This window comes from Monodelphis domestica, chromosome 4 (genome assembly GCF_027887165.1).
Source record: "Monodelphis domestica isolate mMonDom1 chromosome 4, mMonDom1.pri, whole genome shotgun sequence".
NCBI lineage: Eukaryota > Metazoa > Chordata > Mammalia > Didelphimorphia > Didelphidae > Monodelphis > Monodelphis domestica.
Genome location: NC_077230.1, coordinates 133,189,489 through 133,215,878, shown reverse-complemented (window position 1 = coordinate 133,215,878; position 26,390 = coordinate 133,189,489). Strand labels below are relative to the sequence as shown.

Sequence of the window (26,390 nt, the reverse complement as noted above, 5' to 3'; positions counted from 1 at the left end):
ATAAATTAAAAATCATTTAAAAGGCCAAGAGTGTACAAGGGAATGACCAGAAGAAAAAAATTTGAAGAAATGCATCAGAAGAGGAGCAGATGGAACTTCACAAGACCTTGGGAGATGGAAAATTAGGTTTTCGTAGTATTATTATGTCAGCCTATGCACAGCTTAAGTCTCCCCTTCCCAGTGTTATGATCTGTATCTTTTGTGAATAGACCTCTACATTATGTCTGGCTCTCAAATGTTCTAGAATATGATTTAATATTTAATGATCATAACCACTTTTATTCCTAGAAAAGGTACTCTTGAGTTTATACCTGGATTGCATATTCCTAATGTCTTTCCATCAAATGTCCTTGAACAGACACGTGGAAGAGTTCAGTCCCCGGGCTGTGTATACTAGTGGGAAAGCCTCCAGTGCTGCTGGTTTAACTGCTGCTGTGGTGAGAGATGAAGAATCCCATGAGTTTGTCATTGAGGCGGGAGCTCTGATGCTGGCTGATAATGTAAGCAGTGGTTGAAATCCTTGAATTTAAAAATTAATCAGCCTAATAGAGGAATATGCCAAAAGCAGTGTCTGTTTTGGAGTTTATGATTGTTTCAAAAATAGTATATATTTGAAAAGTTGGAATAAACAAAATATTCTCTTATTATTCAAAAAAGGCCCAAAGTCAATGTTTAAATTGTCCCAATTTAACAGTCTAATGAAATTATTGTATAGTGCTGTCCATAGGCATTTACTAAACTCTCCAGGGTACATTGTTCTTTGTTGTATTTTGATGGTTTGTGAAAAGCTGGTATTTCCCACCATCATTTTAAATTTGTTGCTCCTCTCTGTGAGCCAGAATACAAAGGAACATGTTTTCACATTCAGGCCTCTCTCAAACCACTTCTGCAAGATCCAGTATGTTTTCAAATAATTACCAAAATATGAGCGATCACATTAGGTGGATAATAGTAGGTAATGGTCTAACCTCTGAGTCCTTGAATTAAGTTTAAATCTTGCTTAGACACATACTAGCTATGGGCATAGCTAAGTTACTTAATCCTTCAGTGTCCCAGGCAACTCCATTAAGGCTGTAAATTATAAATGATTTGCCAGTCTGCATTAGTAGAAGGAGTTTCTGTACCTAGAGTCCCCCACCTTGAAATGACATAGTCTGGACCAAAAAAGATGGGGGTAACTTCTTTACCTAGAAGTGATGTAAATTGGTGGATAATGGTTAGGAGAGGATAGATGTATTGTGCCTACACATAGGTAGGTGTGTATGTACATTGTTCTCTATCATACTTATCTACATTTCTCTCCCCAGTGGCCCAGAATTTAGCAAAGAAGAGTGGAGAAACCCATTTTAACAGTCTAAGATGTAATTAGAGCATTTCAGTCTGTTTCTGATAAGATAGGATTTGTACATTAGATTTTCTGTTTACATTTTGTCTTTTCTTTAGGAATGTTTGTAAATCTTCTATTTTATTAAAGACCATATTTTCCCCTCAAAGAATATAGTTAGTTTTGATTGATAGGTGTTTCTTGGTTGGAAACCCAGTTCCCTTGCCATCCAGAATATCATATTCCAAGCCTTCTGATCCTTCAATGTAGGAACTATCAGATCCTCTGTAATCCTGATTAGGGTTCCATGTATTTGAATTATTTCCTTCTGGCTGCTTACAGTATTTTCTCCTTGGACTGGGAGCTCTTGAAATTGGCTATAACATTCCTGGCAGTTGTTATTTGGAGATTTATTGCAGGAAGTGATCAATGGATTCTTTCAATTCCTATTTTACCCTCTTGTTCAAGAATATCTGTTGGGGAGGCACATGGGTGGTTCAGTGGATTGAGAGCCAGGCCTAGAGATGGGAGGTCCTAGGTATAAGAATTAAGAGACTATAGCTATAGCTTAATAACTTTATTAAGTTGTAGCAGTAGTAGTCATTGTTGTCATCGTTGTCGTAGTTACATAGAAGAGAGGTAGAGAGGTACTTAGCTTTCCTAATCTATGGCCTCCATTTTGGGGCCCCTACCACACAGATCATCCTGCCCTCCTGTTCTCATGGTATTCTTTAGTCACATTGCTCCCTTTTCCAGCAGCTGGTCTATCCTCAATTTACCCAGTAGTATCTGGATTCCAGGTGACAGGAGATAATAACATCACAAGAGTAGCACAGGAGAGAGAGAAATTTACTTCAGACATAGGTTCAAATCTGGCCTCAGATATTTCCTAGCTGTGTGACCCTGGGCAAGTCTCTTAGCCCCCATTGCCTAGCCCTTACCGCTTTTCTGCCATGGAACCAATACACAGTATTGATTCTGAGACGGAAAGTAAGGTTTTATATACATATAAATGGGGGGGAGGGAGAGGGAGGCAGTTTTCTTATGATGTCTAATCTTTTTTCTTGATCATGATTGTCCAGTTGTCTCTCCTGGATGTATTTTCCAGATCAGTTGTTTTTCCAATGAGATAATTCACTTTTTCCTTTTTTTTTTAATTTCTTTGATTTTGTTTTATTGTTTCTTGATGTCTCATGAAGTTATTAGCTTCTATTTGCCTGATTCTAATTTTAAAAGAATGAATTTCTTCCTTCTGATCCTCCTTTTTCCTTTGGTTCATTTTACTTTTCATGAAACTCTTCTTTATTGGGGTTTTTCACCTCTTTTTCTGTTGACCAGTTTTGCTCTTTAAGCTGTTATTTTCTTTCTGCATTATTTTCATTCTTTTTCCCATTTTTCTTCAACTTGTCTTATTTGATTTTTTTAAAATTCCTTTTTGAGTTCTTCCAGTACCTAAGACCAATTCCCTTTTTTCTTTGAAGTTTTTCATCTGGTTGCTTGGATCTCAGCATTCCCTACTGACTTTGTGCCTTGCTCTTTGTGTCCATAGAAAATTTCTATGGTTAAGTGATTCTTTTGCTATTTGCTCATTTTCCCAGACGCTTTTGTCTGTGTACTAGGAGATCTAAAAGCTGCTGATTCTGTCTTCTCTACTGATGGCTTGCAGGACTCAGAGCTTTGAGCTATTTTTCCTTGGGGCTAAGGACTTCACTGCAGTGCAGCTTTGGGCTATGGACTTCCAGGCCTTGCTGTGGGTGATGCCAGGGCCTGGGACTTCAAGGGATAAATTGCCCTAGGCCCAGGCTGGGGGGTGGGGGTGGGGTGTTGGCCAGCTCTCCCCCTGTGTATTTTTGCTTCTGGTTACCCTTTATCCTGTGAAAATCAGCTCTGACTATGTTTGTTTTTGACACCTGTTGTTTTGAGGCATTTTTTAAAGATTAGTTAGAAGGATTGTCAGAAAAGTTTCAGCTTTTGCTATTTCTAAGCCACCATCTTGGCTCCACCCCTCAGCATTCTGGTCTGATAGAGAAGAGGACATTAAGCGATTTATGACTTGGGAGTTGATACAAACTAAGGGCCACTTAAAGATTTAATGTCCCTTCCGGATGAAAAAATCTGTTTCTATTTTTTTCTACAAAGTGACTAGGTTTATCTATATTACATATGATTCATTTATGTGAAATTAGCTAGTTGTTTGGAAAATAGCTCAGCTCAAGCACTGCATTTAATAAATGATAATGAACATATATTGCTTTGAAGTTCTGTCTCATTTGATCCTCACAATCATCCTGGGGAAAGGGTAGGTGTAATTAGTCTTATTTTATAGATGAGAAAACTGAGGCAAATAGGTTAAGTGGTTTGCCTAGCGCCTCACAGGTAGTACATGTCTGAAGCCATGTTTGAACTTGGGCCTTTCTGACTGGGTCCAATGCTTCTAGAGGACCGAGTATTTAATTTTTTCCTTTGTAGCACCTATTGACTGAATACATAATTGATGTTTAAGAAATAAATGGTTGTTGATGAATAAAGGAAGAATTCCTTTGAAGGATTGTTAAAAATCTTGCAATTTTATTTATTTTTATTTAGAATGCTTTTCAGTGGTTACATGATTCATGATCTCCCCCCTCCCCCCAAGCTAACAAGCAATTCCACTGGGTAATCTTGCAATTTTAGTAGGTTGATCCAGTTTCTTTCAAGTTTATGGTCAGACTGTTCCCTCATGATTCTCCATTTGCTTTCAGGGTGTATGTTGTATTGATGAGTTTGATAAAATGGATATGAGGGACCAAGTTGCCATTCATGAAGCCATGGAACAACAGACAATCTCCATTACCAAAGCAGGAGTTAAGGTATGGCATAACTATCCTTGCCAATTAGAATGTGGCCAAAAGAAGTCATGTGGACTCCTGGAATAAAGGAACAGTTTTGATACGAATTGAGAATGCAGTGTTTCCTTGGTAGAGGTATGTGGTTGTGACATTCACTAATATAGGAATGGTGGGGAAGTAATGGGAAATTTTAGATTGAAAATATCTCCCTGCAAAGGTGCTCTAGCCTATAAGAAAGCAGATGCCCCTTGTGAACTACACCCATGACGAGGCCCTTGAGACCCTCCATTCTAGAGTACTAGAGACTTTCCATCCCCTGCGCTCTTCACACGAGATAGACGTCCAGCGTAGCTGCTGATGCTGCCTTGTGACTTCCTGGCCTCCCCTTGTGTTTTCAGAAAGGCTCTCAAATTTTCTCTCAACGTCCTTTGAGCCATTAAATGCTTCCTGGGGTGTAAGTTGTTTAAGAATGTGCACCAGTGAGTACAGTTAAAAAGGGGGTGTTGTGTTTTTGTTACTGTTTTGTATCAAAGAGGAGGAAGGTGGCTAGTGAATTAGGATTCTCTGTTCTAATTCTTTTTGTTTGTTTTGTGGTCAGGCTACTTTGAATGCCAGAACATCCATTCTGGCTGCAGCAAACCCAGTGAGCGGACGTTATGACAGGTCAAAGTCACTGAAGCAAAACATAAACCTTTCGGCTCCCATCATGTCCCGATTTGATCTCTTCTTTATTCTTGTGGATGAGTGTAATGAGGTAACTGGAGGAGCTATTGTTCGTGCCCTTCCTTTTTTGTTTCTCCTATGAGCAGTTGAGTGAAATAAGACTGGAAGTTAAAACTGGTGAGCAGCTGGCACACGTGTATGTGCAGTGACCTATCGTATCTGGGGTCAGGCAAGAAGTGTGTTAAGCAACTGAAGGGGAAGAGACGTGTGAAGATTACGTATGGGACTCTCTGAGTTACTTATTCAAAGCCAGGAAAGCCTTTCAGATAGTCCCTTTTTTGGCTGTTTAAAGATTTGGGCCAGGTTTGAGAGAGGGCAGGGTGAACCTCCAAGATGCATGGATTGAAAGCTTAAAAAATTTGTTCCATAGTGTTTTACTTGCATTTAGATTCCGCATTTGCCTTTTCCCGTCTCAGTTTCTGAAAGTCCACGTTCTTCTGTTAAAGAATAAAAACGTTGTCTTGAGGTGTGTGTGGGGGGGTGTTTTTTAGAAAGCAACCGAGTGAAGGCCTTTAGTCTCTCTTACTCTCTGGAGCAGTTTGGAGTGGGAATGACTGCTCAGTTAGCAGGTGATTAAAAAGACATCTTTGGTTTGGCTTAGGTCACAGATTATGCCATTGCCAGACGGATAGTAGATCTTCATTCAAGAATAGAGGAATCTATTGATCGCGTCTACTCCCTTGATGACATCAGAAGGTATCTGCTCTTTGCAAGGCAGTTTAAGCCTAAGGTAACTTGACCTTTTTTGTTCTTCTATTATAGGTCTAGTTGGATGCTTCAGGCAAGTGCATTAAACAAAATGGTATGAGGATGGATTCTGCTCACTTTAGAAGTTTTCAGTTGTAATCTGAAGTCCTAATAGAATTTGGGAAAAGAGCTGGGTCAGAGATAACTGCAGGTGCAAACCTGGCTTATCCAGGCGCCCCCTGCCAAATAAGTGGTCCTCTAGGCTCTGGCTTTAAAAAGTACTTAGCGTTGGAGATGGGGCAAAGTTTGAAACTATACGTATTCAGAAATGCTCAGAATACAGTGGTTTCGTGACTATTCATTTCTTGGATCATTCATAGTGAATCAGGAAACTCCTTTGGTTTTTTACTCTTGTTGCTGAAAATTCTTTGAAATGTATTGGTTGAAGCAGCTGGGCGGCTCAGTGGAGTAAGAGCCAGGCCCAGAGATGGCCCTGTGTTCTCAGACACTTCCTAGCTGTGACCTGGGCAAGTCACATAACTCCAAGTGCCTAACCTTTACCTCTCTTCTTCCTTGGAATTAATACTTAGTATTGATTCTAAGACAAAGTAAAGAGTTTTGTTTGTTTAATGTATTGACCCATTGCTTTAGATAAGTAGTATAATTAACATAATTAAATCATTCTGATGTATGATGCATTTTGTGCAGTCCTTTTTGAACTTCAATTATGTCTTTTTGGGATCATTTTTAGTATTGTTGGTGTAGGAGGCTGACTTGAATATGTACTGATCCCAGTGCTCCCTTGCATATTTATGGTTTGGGGAGAGGGAAATGGTTTGTTTGTTTTGTAAATTCAGAAAATGAGTTTGTCATCTTTTTAACCCTTACCTTCTGTCCAAGACCAAAGAGTGGTAAGGGCTAGGCAGTTGGGATTAAGTAGTTACACAATAGATTTGAACCCAGCATTTCCTACCTTTAGGCTCAACTCTCAATCCATTGGGCCACCTACCTGCCTGCAAGTTTCTTTTCTTGTCATTGTATTATTTTTCTTCAAAATGAGGTTCTTCCTCTAAACAAACACAATGCTATTAGATTCTGGTTAATTGAGATTTTATTATATTGACTAAAATATTATAGATGCCAGATTTGATCCTAATTATTTGCTTATATGATTATGCATGGATCCAAGTTCATTTTAAAAGCCTAAGCAAAAAGCAAAATGTGGCCAGCATATAGGTCACATGGAAATAAATGTTATTTATAAAAGTTTTTCATGTAAAGATAATAGTCTGTCCAGAAGAGTCTCCAGGGTATTCGGGTCATTGCTCTGTGACCTTGGCACACACTCCACTTGATGTTGGCCAGGTATTTGGACTGAAAGATTGAGATCATGTTTAACCTTTCATCCTTTGTGTAATTTAGCAAGTAAAATTTCCTAAATCCATTAGCATTTCTGTCTGTAATGGCCATGTTTTCCAGAGATAGCATGAGTTAACGAACTACTTCCCAAGGATTCTTGAAGTCCTAATGTGTTTAATAAGCTTTGACATCCAGCTTTTAAAGGCATTCCATGCCGGTGCTTCCGTGCAAGCCATCCTCTGCCCGTTAGACCTGATGAGCGCTTTGGGGTCATAGGCTTTCTTAGGCACAGCTGATAATGGTCTTGGAAGTGCTTACTTTCTAGGCCCCATTCTTGTGACATCTCCAAGTTCTTGTAGCACATTATGAGCAAGCAAGAGGGCGGAGTCCCCGAAACTTTGTTAAAGGAAGAGCGTGTCTCCTGTGTGAGAAGGCTGAGGCCCGCCCCCAGAGGAGCAGGGGTGCCTCCACAGCTCAGCACGCTCTCTAACCTCCTTGCTGTCCCGGAGCAGATTTCTAAAGAGTCCGAGGACTTCATCGTGGAGCAGTACAAGCGTCTCCGCCAGAGGGACGGCTCCGGCGTCACCAAGTCTTCCTGGAGGATCACGGTCCGACAGCTGGAGAGCATGATCCGGCTCTCCGAAGCCATGGCCCGCATGCACTGCTGTGATGAGGTCTGTGTGGCCAGCGTGCCCAGGGAGGTGGGAGGAGGGAGCCAGCCTGGGCTTTGGGGGGCAAGCGCCCAGAGGAGCAGAGGTGTCGAGGCGACTGCCCTTTCCTGCCTGGCTTTAGCGCTGCCTCGGGCCTGCTCCCTGCAGAGAGGCCCTGAGTGGCCCCTCCGCCCGGCCGGCCGGAGGCGCTTTGATGTAGCCAGCGTGATGCTGAATGCTGAGGTACGGGGGCCCTGCTCTCGAGTTGCTCCGTGTCATGGAGGAGATGGCGCACCAAAAGTGCACGCTGTGTGTGAGAGAATTAGAAATAAACAGTGGAGGGAAGGCGGCCAAATGAGGGGGCAACAGGATAGACCCTGTAGAAAGGCGCTCTAGCTGGAGGTAGAGATGAGGAAGGCCAGGGAGAGCCAAGGAAAGGAAGGACCTCGTTTGGGGAGCTGTGAGAAGGCCAACACCTGTCCCTGGGCCTCAGGGGGAGATGGAGGGAGGGTGGCATGAGGCCTGAAGGCCAGGGGGCTCTGAAGCCAAATGGATGGTGGGGATGTGGCCAGCCCCGGGTTACAGGAAGATATTTTTGACTGTTGAGTAGAGAATGGGCTGGAGCAGGAGACGGGGAATCCAGCTAGCAAGCTATTGTAATGGGCCATGGGAGCGGTGATCAGGGCGTGGGGTCTCACATGTTACACAGGTAAAACCAGCAGACTCTGGCAACAGTGTGGATAGGAATGGGGGAGGGGGGGGCCGTGGAGTGAGAAATGATGAGGAGACAAGATTAATATCCAGGAGCCCCTTAGCATCCTTGACAGGACCAGGAACACTTGGAAGGGAGAAGGCTAGTCTGGTGTTGGGTGGTCTGTGAGATCCTCAGTAAGCTACGGGGGCTGAGAGCCTGGGGGCCATCACGGAGGCCAGGGCTAGAGAAGTGACCATTGCATGCATGGGGGTTGGTGCCATCACAGAGTGAAAGAGGGGAAAGGAGAGGGACCATCCATAAGGCAAGGTAATGAGTTCCAGACTTGAGCCTCCTTTCATGATCCTTCTCATTTCTTCAGACACCTTTGGTATCCTAGCAACCTCACACTGCATCCTCGGCATCTGTCTGCTGGGCAGTTACCCATATATGTTACATGTATGGAAACTAAATTCAACTCTTAACAGGAGAGAAAAGAGTGCTTTCTTTTAAATTAGTATGAGTTCCTTAATGTTAAATTCTTTAAAGTTCGGATAAATGGAAGAGAACAGCTTTTCTGTTCTTTCCAAAAGAATGACACAAATTTGCCTGGTTTAATTTTCTAGAGCAAGATAATCTAAACAGTGTTATAAATTTAAGTTATATAGAGGGGGATTAGAAAATCAGCTACCTTGCATTTGCAAAGGGCTTTATTTTTCCTCTTTTAAGATATTTAAGGTGGAAGGAAATAGAGGTGTTCATTTAATCCTTATAAAATATGAATGATGTGCTGGTGCATGTTAATCTATCATGCTTGGGTAGAGTCTGCTTGATAAATCAGCTCTTCTTAAATGACCATTGACTATTCTGTCCATCTGTTCAGGTACAACCTAAACACGTGAAAGAAGCATTCCGGTTATTGAATAAATCTATTATTAGAGTAGAAACACCAGATATCAATCTGGAGCAAGAGGAAGATCCCCTGATGGAAGTAGAAGAGGGTCCAGATGGCATCAATGGTAAGTCTTGGCACATGTGAGCCTTTTTGGATTAAGAAACCATAAAAGGCTACTGAAAGTTTTCTGGAAAAACATGTTGGGCAAAAGGCAATTTTTAGTAGAGAAACCTGGAGAGAGGGAGGACTTGTGTCCAGAATCTTGTGAAAATGGTGTTCTTATGTAAACTGGGTGTTTGCACTCTGCCTGATTCATGGGCTTGTTTTTCTTTTGGGAAGTGCTTTGCAAATCTTTAATTTCCTTGGAACTATGTGCTATTACTATTACCTACTAATAACATATAAGAAACTTGGAAAAATTTTAGTCCTTTTAAAGTTTTTTTTTTTGGTCACTCCTGGTAGTACTTAAAAAGCTGCATTTCAATTCTTCTTAGAGTATCTTCTCCAAAGTTGAGTTAATGTATATGATGACCAAAACATTTATTAGGCTTTAAATCATAACGTGTAGATACTTTTTAATCAATGTCTGGGGTTGGGGGATGGAAAGAAGTCCTGAAGCATAAAGAATAAGGGCCAATCGATTTGACTTTTTAAATTAGATCATGCTGATGCCCCAGTTCCTGTCAATGGAATCAATGGCCACAGTGAAGATCTAAACCACGACTCAGCTCCCAAAGCTTCCTTGAGGCTTGGCTTCTCCGAATACTGCCGAATCTCAAATCTCATTGTACTACACCTCCGGAAGATGGAAGAAGGTAAAAATCTAGGCTTAATAGATATTCACTCAAGCATTTACACAAATCCTGTTGAAATAAATTGCTTCTGATTACTGAATGTGTCATCTTAAAACCTGATTCCTTGTAAAGAATGAATTTATGAGAATATCTTACCCAGGAAACTTTTTCGGGTGGGGACACGAGAACATAATCAATCCTGACAGTAGGCTCACAGTTTCACTGTCAGATTCCAAGCTTGCTTTTGTTTTATTGTTAGTGAGTTGGTATTTTTTTAATAGCTGGTTTTTGTTTTTTGAAAATTTTATTTAATCAACTTAGAGCATTATTCCTTGATTACAAGAATCATATTTTTTCCCTTCCCTCCCCCTTCCCGTAACGACATGCAAGTCCACTGGGTTTTACATGTGTCATTGATCAAAACCTGTTTTCATGTTGTTGATGTTTGCACTAGGATGATCATTTAGATCCCCCCTCGACCCAGGTAACCAAGCAGTTTTTCTTCTGTGTGTGCTCCCACAGTTTTTCCTCTGAATGTGGATAGTGTTTTTATTCATAGATCCTTCCAACTTGTTCAGGATCCCTGCATTGCCACTAATGGAGAAGTCCATTACATTTGATTGTACCACAGTTTATCAGTCTCTGTGTACAGTGTTCTTCTGGTTCTTCTTCTTTCACTCTGCATCAATTCCTGGAGGTTGTTCCAGTTCACATGGAATTCCTCCAGTTCATTATTCCTTTGAGCATAATAGTATTCCATCACCAACATATACCACAATTTGTTCAGCCATTCCCCAATTGAAAGGCATCCCCTCATTTCCCAATTTTTTGCCACCACAAAAAGCACAGCTATGAATATTCTTGTACAAGTGTTTTTCCTTATTATCTCTTTGGGGTTCAGTCTGCTGGATGTGAGGTGATACCTCAGAGTTGTTTTGATTTGCATCTCTCTGATTATAAGAAATTTAGAACACTTTTTCATGTGCTTATTAATAGTTTTGATTTCTTTATCTGGAAATTGCCTATTCATGTCCCTTGCCCATTTATCAATTGGGGAATGACTTGATTTTTTTGTATAATTGATTTAGCTCTTTATAAATTTGAGTAATTAGACCTTTGTCAAAGGTTTTTCTTATGAAGATTTTTTTCCCAGTTTGTTACTTCCCTTCTAATTTTGGTTGCATTGGTTTTGTTTGTACAAAAACTTTTTAATTTAATGTAATCAAAATTGTTTATTTTATATTTTGTGACTTTTTTCTAACTCTTACTTGGTCTTAAAAATCTTTCCTTTCCCAAAGATCTGACATGTATATGTATACTATTGTGTGTTCACCTAATTTACTTATAGTTTCCTTCTTTATGTTCAAGTCAGTTTATCTTGGTGTAGGGTGTGAGATGTTGATCCAACCCCAATCTCTCTCACACAATTTTCCCAGCAGTTTTTATCAAATAGTGGATTTTTGTCCCAATAGCTGGGATCTTTGGGTTTATCATAGACTGTCTTGCTGAGGCCACTTACTCGAAGTATATTCCACTCATTCTGTGCCTTCCCTAATTTGTCAATATATGAATTCAAGGATATAAATTTCTCCCTGAGTATACTGCTTTGGCTGCATCCCATAGATTTTGAAAGGATGTCTCATCATTGTCATTTTCTTCCATGAAATTATTGTTTCTGTGATTTGTTCTTTAACGAACCAATTTTGGAGAATTGTATTATTTAATTTCCAATTAATTTTTGATTTGCCTCTCCTTACTAATTTTTATTTTCATTCCATTGTAATCTGATTTTATTATTTCTGTTCTTCTGCACTTGTTTATAATGTTTTTATGCCCCACTACATGGTCTATCTTTGTGAATGTACCATGTATGTGCTGCTGAGAAGGTTTTTGTCCCTATTTATTTTTCTCCAAATGTCTACTCTTATTTTTCTAAGATTTCATTCACTTCTCTTACCTCTTATTTATTTTTTGGTTTGATTTATCTAGTTCTGATAGAGGAAGGTTCAGGTCTCCCACTAGTATAGTTTTTCTATCTATTTTATCCTTGAGCTCCTACTTTCTCCTTTAGAAATGTGCCATTTGGTGCATACACTTTGAGTACTGATATTTCCTCATCGTCTATACTGCCTTTTATCTGGATGTAATTACCTTCCCTATCCCTTTTAATCAGATATATTTTTACTTTGGCTTTGTCAGATATCATGATTGAGACTCCTGCCTTTTTATTTTAGTTGATGCCTAATAGATTTGGCTCCATCCTCTTACTTTGACCTTATGCGTATCTACCTTCCTCATGTATGTTTCTTATAGACAACATATGGTAGGATTTTGGTTTCTAATCCACTCTGCTATGTGCTGGCATTTTATGGGTGAATTCATTCCATTCACATTCAGAGTTATAATTGCCAGCTGTATATTTCCCAGCATTTTGATTTCCACTCCTAGTCCTGCCTTTTCTTCTTTCATTATTTCCTTCTACACCAATGTTTGTTTATAATCAGTCCCCCTAGTTCCCTCCCTTATTTTACTTCCCTTTCTACCCTTCCCTCTTCTTATTCCCCTCTTGTTTATGGTCCACCACCACCACCAGTACTTCTCTATAGGATGCAAATCAATTCTCTGCCCCAAGGGATTTGATTGTTCTTCCCTCTTTGAGTCAATTTCAATGCATGTAAGAATTAAGTATTTCTTATTTCCAACCCCTTTACCCTTCCAGTGTATTGGTGTTCTCCCCTACTTCTGCCATGCACTTCTTTATAACATATAATTTTACCCCATTTTGTTTCTTTTCCCATTTCTCTTAGTATTAATCCCTTTTTTTTACCTCTAGTCTTATATATATATGTATATACATTTATGCATACATATATCTATATACATATTTATGTCCTGGCATTTCATCCTATACAGTTTGTCACTGTTTCCTAAGTATAATACTTCTAGCTACCCAGGTGATAATAACAATTTTTAAGAGTTACCAATATCCTCTTTTCTTGTAGGGATATATAGTAGGTTGGTATTTTTAACAAGACTTTCAAATAATTTGGTAGCTTGAAAAGAAAAACAGTGATTACCTTCTTTTATGGAATCATTGCTTAACAGTGGCTCCATAAAGTATATAAGAATTCACATTTTCCAGGCCAAGAAATTAAGACTAAGGAAATAGATGTGAACTATCCCAAGGCCTTTCTGAGCTAGAAACTGAATGAATTCCTCATCTTTAACATCTTTTTTTTTTTTAAACCATATCTTTAAACCATAAACAATACTATGTATTGGTTCCAAGGCAGAAGAGTGAGTGGTAAGTGCTAGGCAATGGGGGTTAAGGGACTTGCCCAGGGTCACACAGCTGGGAAGTGTCTGAGGCCAGATTTGAACCTACGACTTCCTGTCTTTAGGCATGGTTCTCAATCCACTGAGCAACCCATCTGCCTCCTTCATCTTTAACATCTTAAGGTAGATGAACACCAGAAAGTATTTAATTCAGTACTGGGTCATAGTCCCTGCATACCTTGCTATTTTAATGATTTCCCTGATTTGGAAAGAACTCCAGAGACTTTCAAGCCTAACCTATATCTGGGCAAGATTTCTCATTCTTGAATTCCCCAGGAGATCAAAAAGAAGATGTGGGTGGGGGGGTGCAAGATCTGAGTTTGGGGGAGGGGGCTAATTACTTATAAAAAATCAAGGGTGGAGGATTGAGACAAGTTTCTGGTATGCATCACAGCTGAGCATGCCCTGCCCACATGGGTTCTGCTTTGTTGTAGAGAATGATCAGAGATCTTGACCCTGGGCTGCTTACCACTTAGGAGTGGGAAGAAGAGGAAGGGAACAAACAGTTTATCATTAGAACAAGCATCAGATTCCATCCTTACCCTTTCTTCTCATTTAGGAAGGAAGTGAATTCCCAAGGAGGAAGCTCATAGATTCTTAATATAACTTGTTTATAACATTTGCAAAATGCTTTGTGACTCCATTCATATGACATGATCAGCTTCTGCTGCTCACCACCTCCTTTAGCAAGTGAGGAAGCTGAGGTATGAAAAAGTTTTTGAAAACAGGAAATGAGAGCCAAGATGAGCTCTAACCACAAAGTCACACTGGCTGTATTCTCCAAATAAATTCCACTGGACAGTCTTCCTTCCCCTCCACCTCCATGCTAAAAAAGAGACTGGTGAGGGGGCAGGTCAGTTAGTTAAGGAAGATAACAAATTTTTAACCATGTAGTGGGTGGTTCCTGCCTATTGTGGAATGCTCTACTTCATATTTAAGACAAGTGATCTCAGCTTACTGAAATGTCAGTTTAAAGTTTGTGGTCCACTTTATTCTAGAGTTTAGACAAAGACTGATGGTTGGATTCATCTGTTTTTCAGGAGAGGCCCATCTATAATTGGTTCTCAAAGTGGTCCGTGGCCTTTTAGGATTCCTGAGACTTTGCAATGGGTACATGTATCCAAACTATTTTAATAATAATACTGACATTATTTACCTGTTAAAAATCCTCCTCCTTCCAGCTACATACTTTGTGAGGCCAGATTTTCTTCATATGCTTCAAAATAACATCACAAAAGATTGAATGAATAAGCATATATGAGAATCAGTCTCTTATAAACTAGACATTAAAGTGATTTACAAAAATATGCAAAAAAAGCCACTCAGTGTTATTAACATGTTTTTAAATGGGATTATTATTTTTAGTGACTCAATATTTTAAGTATTCATTTTCATTTCTAACATAATAAATTGATAGGCATAACTCACATAAAGAGAAACTCTTCGAGGTCTTTGATAATTTTTTAAAGTGTAACAGAGTGGGGCAGCAGGATGACTCAGTGGATTGAGAGCCAGGCCTAGAGACAGGAGGTTCTGGGCTCAGTCTGACCTCAGACACTTCCTAGCTATGTGACCCTGGGCAAGCTTCAACACCATTGCTTACTGCTTTTCTGCCTTGGAACTAACACACAGTATTGATTCTAGGATGGAAGGTAAAGGTTTAAAAAAAAAAGTCCTAGGATTAAAAGAGTTAAGACTCACTAATCTATACTCTTCTTTTTAACATTCCTTAATGTCCTTAGACACTGAGTTATTATCGCCTGGGGCCTGGTGCTTAAGCTTCATGGAGTTCAGTGAGCTCTCATTAAGTTACTTTATCCTATGTTTTGTAGTACCTTTTACCCTGGGGTTGATTTGTACTTAGTCGCTGTGGATCAAGGGTTCTCCACTACTTGAAATCTTGCTTTTTAAATGGACTCCTCTTTTAAACATGTTCTTCCCCATATCAGAAAAAGAAATTGAACAAGCCATCAAAGAACTCCCTAAGAAAAAATCCCCAGGACCAGATGGACTCACAAATGAATTCTATCAAACATTCAAAGAACAGCGAATCCCAATACTATACAAACTATTTGACAGAATAAGCAAAGAAGGACTTCTACCAAATTCTTTTTATGACACAATATGGTTCTGATTCCAAAACCAGGCAGGTCAAAAACGGAGAAAGAAAACTATAAACCAATCTCCCTGATGAACATGGATGCAAAAATCTTAAATAGAATACTAGCCAAAAGACTCCAGCAAGTGATCACGAGGGTTACCCACTATGATCAGGTAGGATTCATACCAGGAATGCAAAGATGGTTCAATATTAGGAAAACCATCCACATAATTGACCATATCAACAAGCAAACTGACAAAAATCACATGATTATCTCAATAGATGCAGAAAAAGCCTTTGACAAAATACAACACTCATTCCTATTGAAAACACTAGAAAGTATAGGAATAGGAGGGTCTTTCCTAAAAATAATAAACAGTATTTATCAGCAAACATCATCTGCAATGGGGATAAACTTGAAGCCTTCCCAATAAGATCAGGAGTGAAACAAGGTACTAGAAACACTAGCAGTAGCAATTAGAGAAGAAAAAGAAATTGAAGGAATTAAAATTGGCAACGAGGAGACCAAGCTGTCACTCTTTGTGGATGATATGATGGTCTACTTAAAGAATCTTAGAGAATCAACTAAAAAAGCTAGTTGAAATAATCAACTTTAGCAAAGTCACAAGATACAAAATAAACCCACATAAGTCATCATCATTTCTATGTATCTCCAACACATCTCAGCAGCAAGAATTAGAAAGAGAAATCCCATTCAAAATCACGTTAGACAATATAAAATACTTAGGAATCTTATCTGCCAAGACAAACACAGGAACTATATGAACACAACTACAAAACACTCTCCACACAATTAAAACTAGATCTAAACAATTGGAAAAACATTGATTGCACATGGGTGGGACGAGCTAACATAATAAAAATGACCGTCCTACCCAAATTAATTTACTTATTTAAAAACTTTTTTACTGAATTAGAAAAAACCACAACAAAGTTCATTTGGAAGAACAAAATATCAGGGATGTCCAGGGAAATCATAAAAAAAAAATGCAAAGAAATGTGGCCTTGCAATCCCAGATCTCAAACTATATTACAAAGCATTAGTCATCAAAACAATTTGGTACTGGATAAGAGAAAGGATCAGTGGAATAGACTTGGGGAAAGTGACCTCAGCAAGACAGTATACGATAAACCCAAAGGTCACAGCTTTTGGGACCAAAACCCACTATTTGATAAAAACTGCTGGGAAAATTAGAAGACAGTGTGGGAGAGATTAAGTTTGGATCAATATCTCACACCAGGATAAACTCAGAATGGGTGAAAGACCTGAATATAAAGAAGGAAACTATAAGCAAATTAGGTGAACACACAATAGTATACATGTCAGATCTTTGGGAATGGAAAGATTTTAAAATCAAGCAAGAGTTTGGAAAAAATCACAAAATGTAAAATAATTTTGATTACATTAAATTAAAATTTTTGTACAAACAAAACCAATGCAACCAAAATTAGAAGGGAAGCAACAAATCGGGAAACAGTCTTCATTACAAAAACCTCTGACAACAGTCTAATTATTCAAATTTATAAAGAGCTAAAGCAGTTGTACAAAAAATCAAGCCATTCTCCAATTGATAAATGGGCAAGGGACATGAATAGGCAATTTTCAGATAAAGAAATCAAAACTATTAATAAGCACATGAAAAAGTGTTCTAAATCTCTTATAATCAGAGAGATGCAAATGAAAACAACTCAGAGGTATCACCTCACACCTAGCAGATTGGCTAACATAACAGCAAAGGAAAGTAATGAATGCTGGAGGTGACAAAGTTGGGACATTAATTCATTGCTGGTGGAGTTGTGAACTGATCCAACCATTTTGGAGGGCAATTTGGAACTATGCCCACTGCTCGGTTTGTACCCCAAAGAGATAATAAGGAAAAAGACTTGTACAAGAATATTCGTAGCTGCACTCTTTATGGTGGCAAAAATTTGGAAAATGAGGGGATGCCCTTCAGTTGGAGAATGGCTGAACAAATTGCGGTATCTGTTGGTGATATAATACTATTGTGCTAGAAGGAATAATAAAGTGGAGGAATTCCATGGAGACTGGAACAACCTCTAGGAATTGATGCAGAATGAGAGGAGCAGAACCAGGAGAACATTGTACACAGAGACTGATAGACTGTGATACAATCGAATGTGATGGACTTCTCCATTAGTGGCAATGCAGTGATCCTGAACAACTTGGAGGAATCTATGAGAAAAAACACTATCCACATCCAGAGGAAACACTGTGGGAGTAGAAACACCAAAGAAAAACAACTGCTTGATCACATGGGTCGAGGGGACATGATTGGGGATATGGACCCTAAAGGAACATCCTAGTGCAAACAACAACGTGGAAATGGGTTCTGATCAAGGACACAAGTAATACCCAATGAAATTGCTCGTGGGCTGTGCGAAGGGTGGGGGGATGGGAGGAAATAATGTGATTCATGCAACCAAGGAATGGTGTTCTAAATTGACTAAATAAAAATAAAACTTAATTAAGGGGAAAATAAATTCCATATAGACAGTCAAGCCAAAAATGTGTTCTTCTGAGCGGTTCTGCATATGGCTCTTTGGCATCCTGCTCGTGGCCTTTGGTAGGCACTCACTTCTCAAAAGCTCATGTGTGTTAAAATGTAACACTTTTAGCAGCTTGTTAAGTGTAATCCATGTTTTATTTGATTTTTTTTCTTTTAAGCCTAAAGTAAGTTCTCTAATACACGTAATATGACAGGTTGGCAATCATCTAAACTGCACAGTGTAGCTTCTTGTGTACATAAACCCAAGGAATTGGCGTTACATTTTGGTAGAAGAATCATTTTGCCCTTTAAAAAAAATGTATTTCTTGTTGCAGAAGAGGATGAGTCAGCACTAAAGAAGACGGAACTTGTGAATTGGTACTTGAAAGAAATAGAATCGGAAATAGACTCTGAAGAAGAACTTGTAAATAAAAAGAGAATCATAGAGAAAGTCATTCATCGTCTCATCCACTACGTATGTAAAGAATTTCATGGGCCTGGATCTTATGGGGGAGGGGTTTCGCTTGCTTGTGTAGACGCGAAACGTCATTGGTCAATGTTGATCCGTTTTGTGTTTTAACATTGGACAGTTTCAGCGTCATGGCAAGTTCCAGCGGATTCCAAAGGACGTTTGGGCTTAGAGAGCCTTTATGGTGCCATTAAGTCCGAGGAGGGCGACTGATCCTCCGGGCCCTTTAGGCTGCTCCTGGGCTTTGTGGGCCGAGCGTAGCTGTTGAGTTACGTTCCGGCCAGCGGGATGGATCAGGGCGTTTGTTTTCATTTCTTGTACCCGTTGGGGTGCCAGATGGCTGCTGAGGAGGAAGGAGGCTGGGATTGCCTGACCCAAAGCAGGCTCCGTGCGCTGTCTTTTCCCCAGTAAAGCCTGAGGTGACCCTCAGTCATCAATAAACGTTTCAGTGCCTGCTCCGTGCTGGGCGAAGGACTGAGGCTACAAAGGGTGAAAGGGAAGGCGGTTTCTGCCCTCCGCCCTACCCTCCTGATAAAGATAAAACACGGGGGGGCGGGGGTGTACCTCGGGCCCGGCGCAGGGCTCTGCTTCTTTTTGTGGGGCTGCCTCTTGGCTCACTAGGCTACGAGGCGTGGCGTGTTGGACCAAGTGGGGCAGATCTACGTTCTGGTCGTGACTCGGCCATTGGACAGCGGGGGGGGGGGGGGGGTCTCCGGTTAGTCCATTTCTAGGTGCCTCCGTTCCTTCCTCTGTGCGATGGTGACATTCGCAGCTGCCTCCCAGAGCTGCTATGAAGGCACGCTGCTGTCGCGACGTTGGCTGCAATCTCTGCGTTTCGGGGCCTGATCCTGTCCCATAACTCGCATCACAGTATTGCTGGGTGGGTTTTGGCCCCCGAAGTTCCCGGCGATTCTAGTGTTGGTTTGTGGGGTTTGTATTCTCCGGAAGCTGTTGCGATGTTTCCCGATCCCCGTCTCAGCTAAGAGATTCTGCTGGCACGTGGAGATCTTGCGGTGATTTTGAGAAGCGAGCGACCGGCCCAGCGATCCAGAGAAAGCGCGGGCGTGAAGCCACTGAGCATCCGCATGGCGTGACCTTTTTTATTAGCACGGGCCGAAAACGATTCCAAGTGAAACACGATGAAAATGAGACCAAAAACTAGATCAGAAAGGTGTGATGTGGAGCATTGACTCAGGCAGCCCCCGGGATTTGGAATAAACCTGCTCCCTCCTTAGCGAGTCACTAAGGGCAGCAGAATGGAAGCAGAGCCTTCGCAGTGGCTGCGGAGGGTGCCATCTTGTGACGTGCGGGGCTCGGGGCCGAGGCCTCGGGCGGGGCTGCTCCTGATGAGTCTGGCAGCCCGCCTGCAGGGGGCCTCCTCAGAGGGAGGCCTGAGAAGGGCCTCCTCAGAAGCTGGGCTTGAGATGTGAATAAAGGTGGAACTCTCCAGGGGGAGGGGCCGAGCTGCCCGGGGTCCTATTTGGCTCCGGAGGCAGGAGGGAGCCACAGCAATGGAGAGAATTAGGGAAAGAAGCTCTGCTCTGGGGAGACTTGTCAGTGGGGAAGGGGCGGATAGGGCTGAGTGTGAGGTGCCGAGGCCTGCGGCAGTGAGGAAGGGGCTTTGGGCTGCCGCTGTAGCGAAGGTCGAGAAGAGCGCATGTGAGAGCGAGGCAGCCAGGAGCCCTGGGCGTCGATCCCTGGGGGCCCCGGAGGATCCTTGGCAGGGGCGACAACGTGGCTCCGTGGACGGAGAGCCAGGCCTGGAGCTCCTGGGTTGGTTGTGGCAGCTGTGTGACCCTGGACAAGTCACTTAGCCCGCACTGCCTAACCCTTACCACTCTTCTGCTTTGCAACCCACACAGGGTATGGATTCTAAGATGGAAGAGCAGAGTTGTAAGTAGGGACATGGAAGAGGGGAGAGTTTGAGCACTTAGTGAGGGCCAGCCTTGCGCTAAGCATTTTGCGGTTATTCCTTTGATCTATTGAACCATGCCTGGAGGTGGGGGCTATTGTCATCTCTTTTGTAGATGTAGACACTGAGGCAAATGGGTTGAGTGACTTGTCCAGGGTCACACAGCCGGAAAAGATCTACGACCAGACTCCGACGCAGGTTTTCCGGACTCTGGGCCCGGTTCTCTATTCCCTCAGCCGCCGGGCGCCCCGCTCTATACGTTGTGAGGGCGTCCTTGCCTTGGACATGTTTGCTCGGCGTCTTCTTTCTAGAGGCTCCCTGGGGCAGAGGAGGCCATTGGCGGAAGGCTCTGCATTCTCGAAAGGAGCCTTCGAGGGGCGCTAAGTGCAGGCAGAGAGGCCGGGCCGGGAGCCACGGGCTCCCGAGGGTGCCCCGGCCTGAGCTCTGGGTGACTCCTCCTGGGAGGCATCGCCCACCGCGGGGTCTTTGAGAAGGGTGAGCCAGAGCCGCTAGCACGGAGCGCGCCGGTGTTCGGAGGGGCCTGGGGGAAAGGGCGCGCTAGGAGGGGGCTTCGGCCGCTGACGCCCGTCTCGTGTCTTTCAGGATCACGTGCTGATTGAACTCACGCAGGCCGGATTGAGAGGGTCTTCGGAAGGCAGCGAGAGTTTCGAGGCGGACCCCTACCTGGTCGTTAACCCCAACTACTTGCTTGAAGATTAAGGAGGATCCTGAGGGGCTGCGTCGCGTTGGGAAATGAATGGAGCGTGTCGATGACCCGCAAGGCCGGGGCCTGAGTGGGGCCGGCGGGAGGACGGGCCTTGTGAAGGAGGAGAGGAACCCGCACTGCTGCGCTTGCAGAGTTCTCTTGCGGTCCCTGTTTCACGGCCTCCCGCCCTGCAGCAGAGGGCAGCTGTTCCTGTTTCACGGCTTCTTATCTTCAAAGAAAAAATAAAACCGTCTCCCACTCGTGTGTGTGACCGTCGGTCATTTCTCTGTGTAGAGGCAGATGAAAGGGTGGGAGGGCACGAGGGGCTCGTCCTGGTCAGCAGTGCTTCATCGGGCTCCGGCAGGGACCCGGGTTAGAAAACGGGATGGAGCCTCAAGGGCTGGCAGGTCCTCGAGGAGCACCCAGTGCTCACGGGAGGGCCTTGGGTTCAAGACGCATCACCAGAGGGTTGGCCACATTTTTTTTTCTTTTAGGGGTTTAACTTTGCCATCGCAACTCTAAACTCTACTACAGTCTGACGGAAGCAGTCCGTAGCAAAAAAAACCTTATCTTCCATCTTAGAATCAATACTGTGTATTGGCTCCAAGGCAGAAGAGTGGTAAGGGCTAGGCAATGGGGGGTCAAGTGACTTGCCCAGGGTCACACAGCTGGGAAGTGCCTGAGGCAAGATTTGAACCTAGGACCTCCCATCTCTAGGCCTGGCTCTCAAACCACCGAGCTACCCAGCTGCCCCAGCACTGATTTCTAAAGAAGCAGAAGACTTCCTTGCCAAACCCTGTAAGCACACCCATGAAGGAGATGGTCCGGGGGCTTCTGAGTCTCCTAGAAACATTATAGTGTTAAGAATTTGAGCACCTGATCCACCTCCGCCGACTGAAGAGGACGTCCACCTTTTTAAAGTTTTGCTAATAACTTTTATCTCACGTCTGTCAGGAGCACTGGGCAGGAGTGAGTGGATTCACTCGGATGCCGTGCGTGTTTGTGAGGTATGCGGACTGGCACACTGCGGATAGGCGAGGGCGAGGGACTGTAAAGGGAACTCGAAGGGCCTTGGGGCTCTTTTCCCCAAAGGGGAGCAGTCCCTGGGGGTCCCGGCACCCGCAGAGACCCCCTAGAGCATCCTGCCCCACTTTCCTAGAGCAGGAAGGGAAGCAAGGAATAGGGTGTCTTTAAAAGCAAGCCATAATAAGTAAATTAGACTGCTGCCAGGCTCGGCTCACGCAACAAGGAACAGATGAGATCATTTCCTGGCAGAGGAGCGTGGGAGAAGGGGCAGCTCCGGGGAAGGCTCCCGGGAAGGCTGGGGCTGTTGGATTCCCAGGTGTGAGGAGAAAGACGGGCACATTCTTTTGGGGCGCAATAACACATTCTTTAGCTAATCAGCAAGCATGAAGCAATCAGGCTCCCAGACGTGGAATGGCACCCACCGACAGTTGCCTCCTCAAGGTTGAATGATAACAGTAAACAGTCCAGAATGACTCGTGCTACAGATAAGGAGTCAGGGACCAGACATGGGGGTGTGATAAGCTTTTTTGCTGAGAAACACAAGTCTATTTGCTTATCTGCCCTGGAGACCACAAGAGCTGGCACGGAAGGAGCCACTGGCCGTGGGACCCGAGGCCCGCCGTCTCCAGGGCTGGGCTCCACGCCAGCTGAGCTCTAGATTTGAAGGACGTTTTCTCCGAGACGTCCTGGTCCCCGGGTCAACGGAGGCCTCTTGCACACCTTCATCGCCCGTCCAGCAGGACCGCTCAAGTATGTGGAGATCATTCACTGGAGGGTAGAAACTCTGACAAAGCAATTCCACAAGCAGATTTCTGAAGCATCTCCTTGGTGCCTGGGCGCCGTGCTTTGTTCTGAAGATCCAAAAAAGGTAAAAATAGGTCGTGACCTAATGAGAGACGACATAAGAACCGATTATAGACAGGATACGTTGGAGACCATCAGCAGAGGCGATACGTGCTTTGAGGGGGATCGGGAAGGACGTCTTGAAATCAGAGCCAGATTGAAGCATCGTATGGAGTAGTCCGGGCTTTATTCCGATAGCTCTTTCTGAGTATTGTTCCTCTTCCTCGTGAGTGAAAAATTACAGAAGCAGTAAACCAAAGGGGAAATTGGTGTTTCAGTCCTAAATTATTTCCCCCTAATAAAAAAAAAAAAGTCATTTCCCCCTGCAACTGTCTGCCATTCTGCTGAACCAACTTAATTGCTGCTTAGAAAAGGAAGGTGTGGATCTCAACTTAATTTTTAGTTGATAAGCCATGTCTATCTAGCATTTTCTGAGTACCTGTCATGTGAGATGCTGGGGAATGGCCAAGACTTTCCACTGAAATAATTTAATAATTTAGGTAGAGGGTATATGGGGACGCAAGACCCCCAGTAGAAGGCAACATAGAGTCGTCAAAAGGTCAATCAATTAAACGTTTGGGGATAGAGCGCCAGGCCTGGAATCAAGAAGAACCTGGGTTCAAATATGACACTTCTTAGGTGTGTGGCCCTGGGTAAGGCACTTAACTGCCCTTCTGCCTCGCACCCAATCCTTGGTATCAATTCAAAAGAGAAGGGTTTAAAAACAACACACCAAACATTTGGTAAATGCGTGCTCTGTGCCAGGCTCTGAGCTGACGTCGAGATGAGAAGAAAGTCAGACACGGCCCTTTTCTCAAGGAGCTCACCGTTGCAAAGGGAAAGTTCAGCATGGCCTGGAGTAGTCAGAGAAGCCTTCCTGGAGGTTTTGTACAATTACTCCGTCCGTAGAAAACTTGTTTGTTAGTCTTGCTGACCATGGGAAGGACCCGCTAGCAAAAAGGGCTGCACAAAGGTCTGGTCACCACGATGACTAGACGAGTGCCTCTCGCTTCAGTCTCTCTCAGTTGATTCCTTTCCTGCTACTTGTGACATGCTCAGATCTCCTTTAAAAACAAACCAACCTCTCACAGACTCTCCCTCTGGGGGTTGTTTGTCTATCTCTCTCCTCTTCATCAAATTCTCAGAAAAAAAGTTTCTGTTTCACCTTCCCCTCCTTTCTCAAATCCTTGCGATCACATCTCGTCTGACGCTCGCTCAGCTGAAACTGGATTCTCCAAGGACTCCGGCTATCTGCTAATGGCTATCTAGGACCGTCTTTTCTGTCCTCCTTCTTGACCTCTCTGCAGCTTTTGATGTTAACTACCTCCTCTTCCCAGAGCCTCCTTCCTTTGGTAACTGCTTTCCTCCTCGCGGGCTGACCGCTGGGTGACGGGCGCTCCTGCCCCACACCTAAGAGCCAAGCTCTCCCTCGGCCTTCTTCCCTCTCTTACCCTTCCTTGGGAGTCCATTCCTATAGATTCCACTTTCTGTAGGCAGATGGCTTCCATGGCGATGTATCCAGCCCTACTCTTGTCTCCTCAAATGAGATATTTGCAAAAAAAATAATAATAATAATAATACGTAAGGATGCCCGGCTCAGCATCGATGCTGTATACATGCGCACGCTCCTCCCTCCTTTCCCTCCTTCCACCTTTTGTTCCCATATGAAGAAGTGCCTATCTAACATCTCTCCCTGGAAAAGCATTTCCAACTCAACATGTCCAAGTGGGAGCTCATCATCTTGTTTCAGATTCTCATCTGAACTTCATTATTTTATTCACCATCTTCGTGCAGACCTTCATGACATTTTGCCTGGTCTGTTGCAATAACCGTCTCGTTGATCTCCCTGTTGACATTCTCTCCCACCTCCCATGCATCCTCCGCAGCCTGGCAGGTGCCTGAATACAGAATCCATGTAATGGGCAATACAAAAGCTGCAGGGCTGGACATCCTTGTGGGAAATGCTTGATGAGGTTGTTCAGATAACTAATGGGCTGTTTAAATTGAACTTGCTATGACTAGAGAGTGTTTGAACCCAGAATGTCACCCTAACCTCAGTAACGCTCCGGGAAGGCCAGAGAAGAAATTGTCGCGTTCCCTCAGGTCCTGGCTCCACCGTTCACCCAGGTCTTGTTTTGGGGTCCCCCCAAGCTTGTGTTTTGGCTTCCTCCAAATTAAGTGGATCCATCTCTAGATCCCTAGTTTTCAGGCTGCCCTTTCTGGCAGTTGCTACCCAGGCACCTATATCTAAATAATATAGAATGTAAATCTTCCAAAGACTAGACGAGGAAGAGCCAGGCTTTCTCTCTAGCTTGTTCTCCTCTACCAAATAACCCAGTAAATGACTAAAACTTCCAGATGCTGGGGTTTGTTCTGAATTGCACCCTCCATGGTCCATAGACTAATTGTTCAGTTATTCACTCATATTCAACTCTTCCTGCCCCAGTGGACTGTAGCACACCATTATTATCCATGGGGTTTTCTTTTTATTTATGTATTTGTTTGTTTTATTTATTTATTTATTTATTTTTTGGAAATTTTATTTAGTCAATTTGTTTTTTAAATAGTTTAATGTATTCATATTTCATCAATTTCAAACATTATTCCTTGGTTACAAGAATCATATTCTTTCCCTTCCTCCCCTCCCCACAATCTTCCCATAGATGACATGCAATTCCATTAGGTATTACACGTGTCCTTGATCAGAACCTATTTCCATGTTGTTGTTTACACTAGGATGTCCATTTAGAGTCTACATCCCCAACCATATCCCTTCGACCCATGTATTCAAGCATTTGTTTTTCTTCGGTGTTTTTACTCCCACAATGTTTCCTCTGGGTGTGGATAGAGGGTTTTCTCGTAGATTCCTCCAAGTTGTTCAGGGTCACTGCATTGCCTCTAATGGAGAAGTCCATAACATTTGATTGTACCACAGTGTATCAGTCTCTGCGTACAATGTTTTCCTGGTTCTGCTCCTCTCACTCTGCATCACTTCCTGGAGGTTGTTCCAGTCCCCATGGAATTTCTCCACTTTATTATTCCTTTGAGCACAATAGTATTCCTCACCAACATATACCACAATTTGTTCAGCCATTCCCTAATTGAAGGGCATCCCTTCCTTTTCCAGTTTTTTGCTACCACAAAGAGGGCAGCTATGAATATTCTTGTACAAGTCTTTTTCCTTATTATCTCTTTGGGGTACAAACCCAGCAGTGCTATGGCTGGATCAAAGGGCAGACAGTCTTTTATCGCCCTTTGGGCATAGTTCCAGATTGCCCTCCAGAATGTTTGGATCAGTTCACCACTCTACCAGCTGTGCATTAATGTCCACGGGGTTTTCTTCACAAAGATATTGGAGCGGTTTTGCCAAATTTCCTTTTCCAGTGAATTAAGGCAAACAGAGACTGAGTGACTTGCCCGGGGTAATACAGCTAGTAAGTATCTAAGGTTGGCTTCAAACTTGGGGCTTCTTAACTAGGTCTAGTGAGCAACATAGCTGCCAGCACAGACCACAGTCT

At 42.9% G+C, this 26,390-nt stretch overlaps 1 protein-coding gene across 1 annotated transcript in view; it reads left to right on the top strand.

Moving 5' to 3' along the window:
* MCM6 (minichromosome maintenance complex component 6) overlaps positions 1 to 21,263 on the top strand; it is a 40,291-nt gene extending 19,028 nt beyond the window's left edge. Inside the window, exons 9-17 of the mRNA XM_001364007.4 lie at positions 359 to 500; positions 4,066 to 4,173; positions 4,751 to 4,906; positions 5,477 to 5,605; positions 7,434 to 7,595; positions 9,146 to 9,281; positions 9,817 to 9,972; positions 18,252 to 18,391; positions 20,901 to 21,263. Of these exons, the coding sequence (XP_001364044.1) occupies positions 359 to 500; positions 4,066 to 4,173; positions 4,751 to 4,906; positions 5,477 to 5,605; positions 7,434 to 7,595; positions 9,146 to 9,281; positions 9,817 to 9,972; positions 18,252 to 18,391; positions 20,901 to 21,017 (1,246 nt within the window). The 3' untranslated portion in view covers positions 21,018 to 21,263. The remainder of the gene's footprint in view (positions 1 to 358; positions 501 to 4,065; positions 4,174 to 4,750; positions 4,907 to 5,476; positions 5,606 to 7,433; positions 7,596 to 9,145; positions 9,282 to 9,816; positions 9,973 to 18,251; positions 18,392 to 20,900) is intronic.
* The last annotated feature ends 5,127 nt before the right edge of the window (positions 21,264 to 26,390 follow it).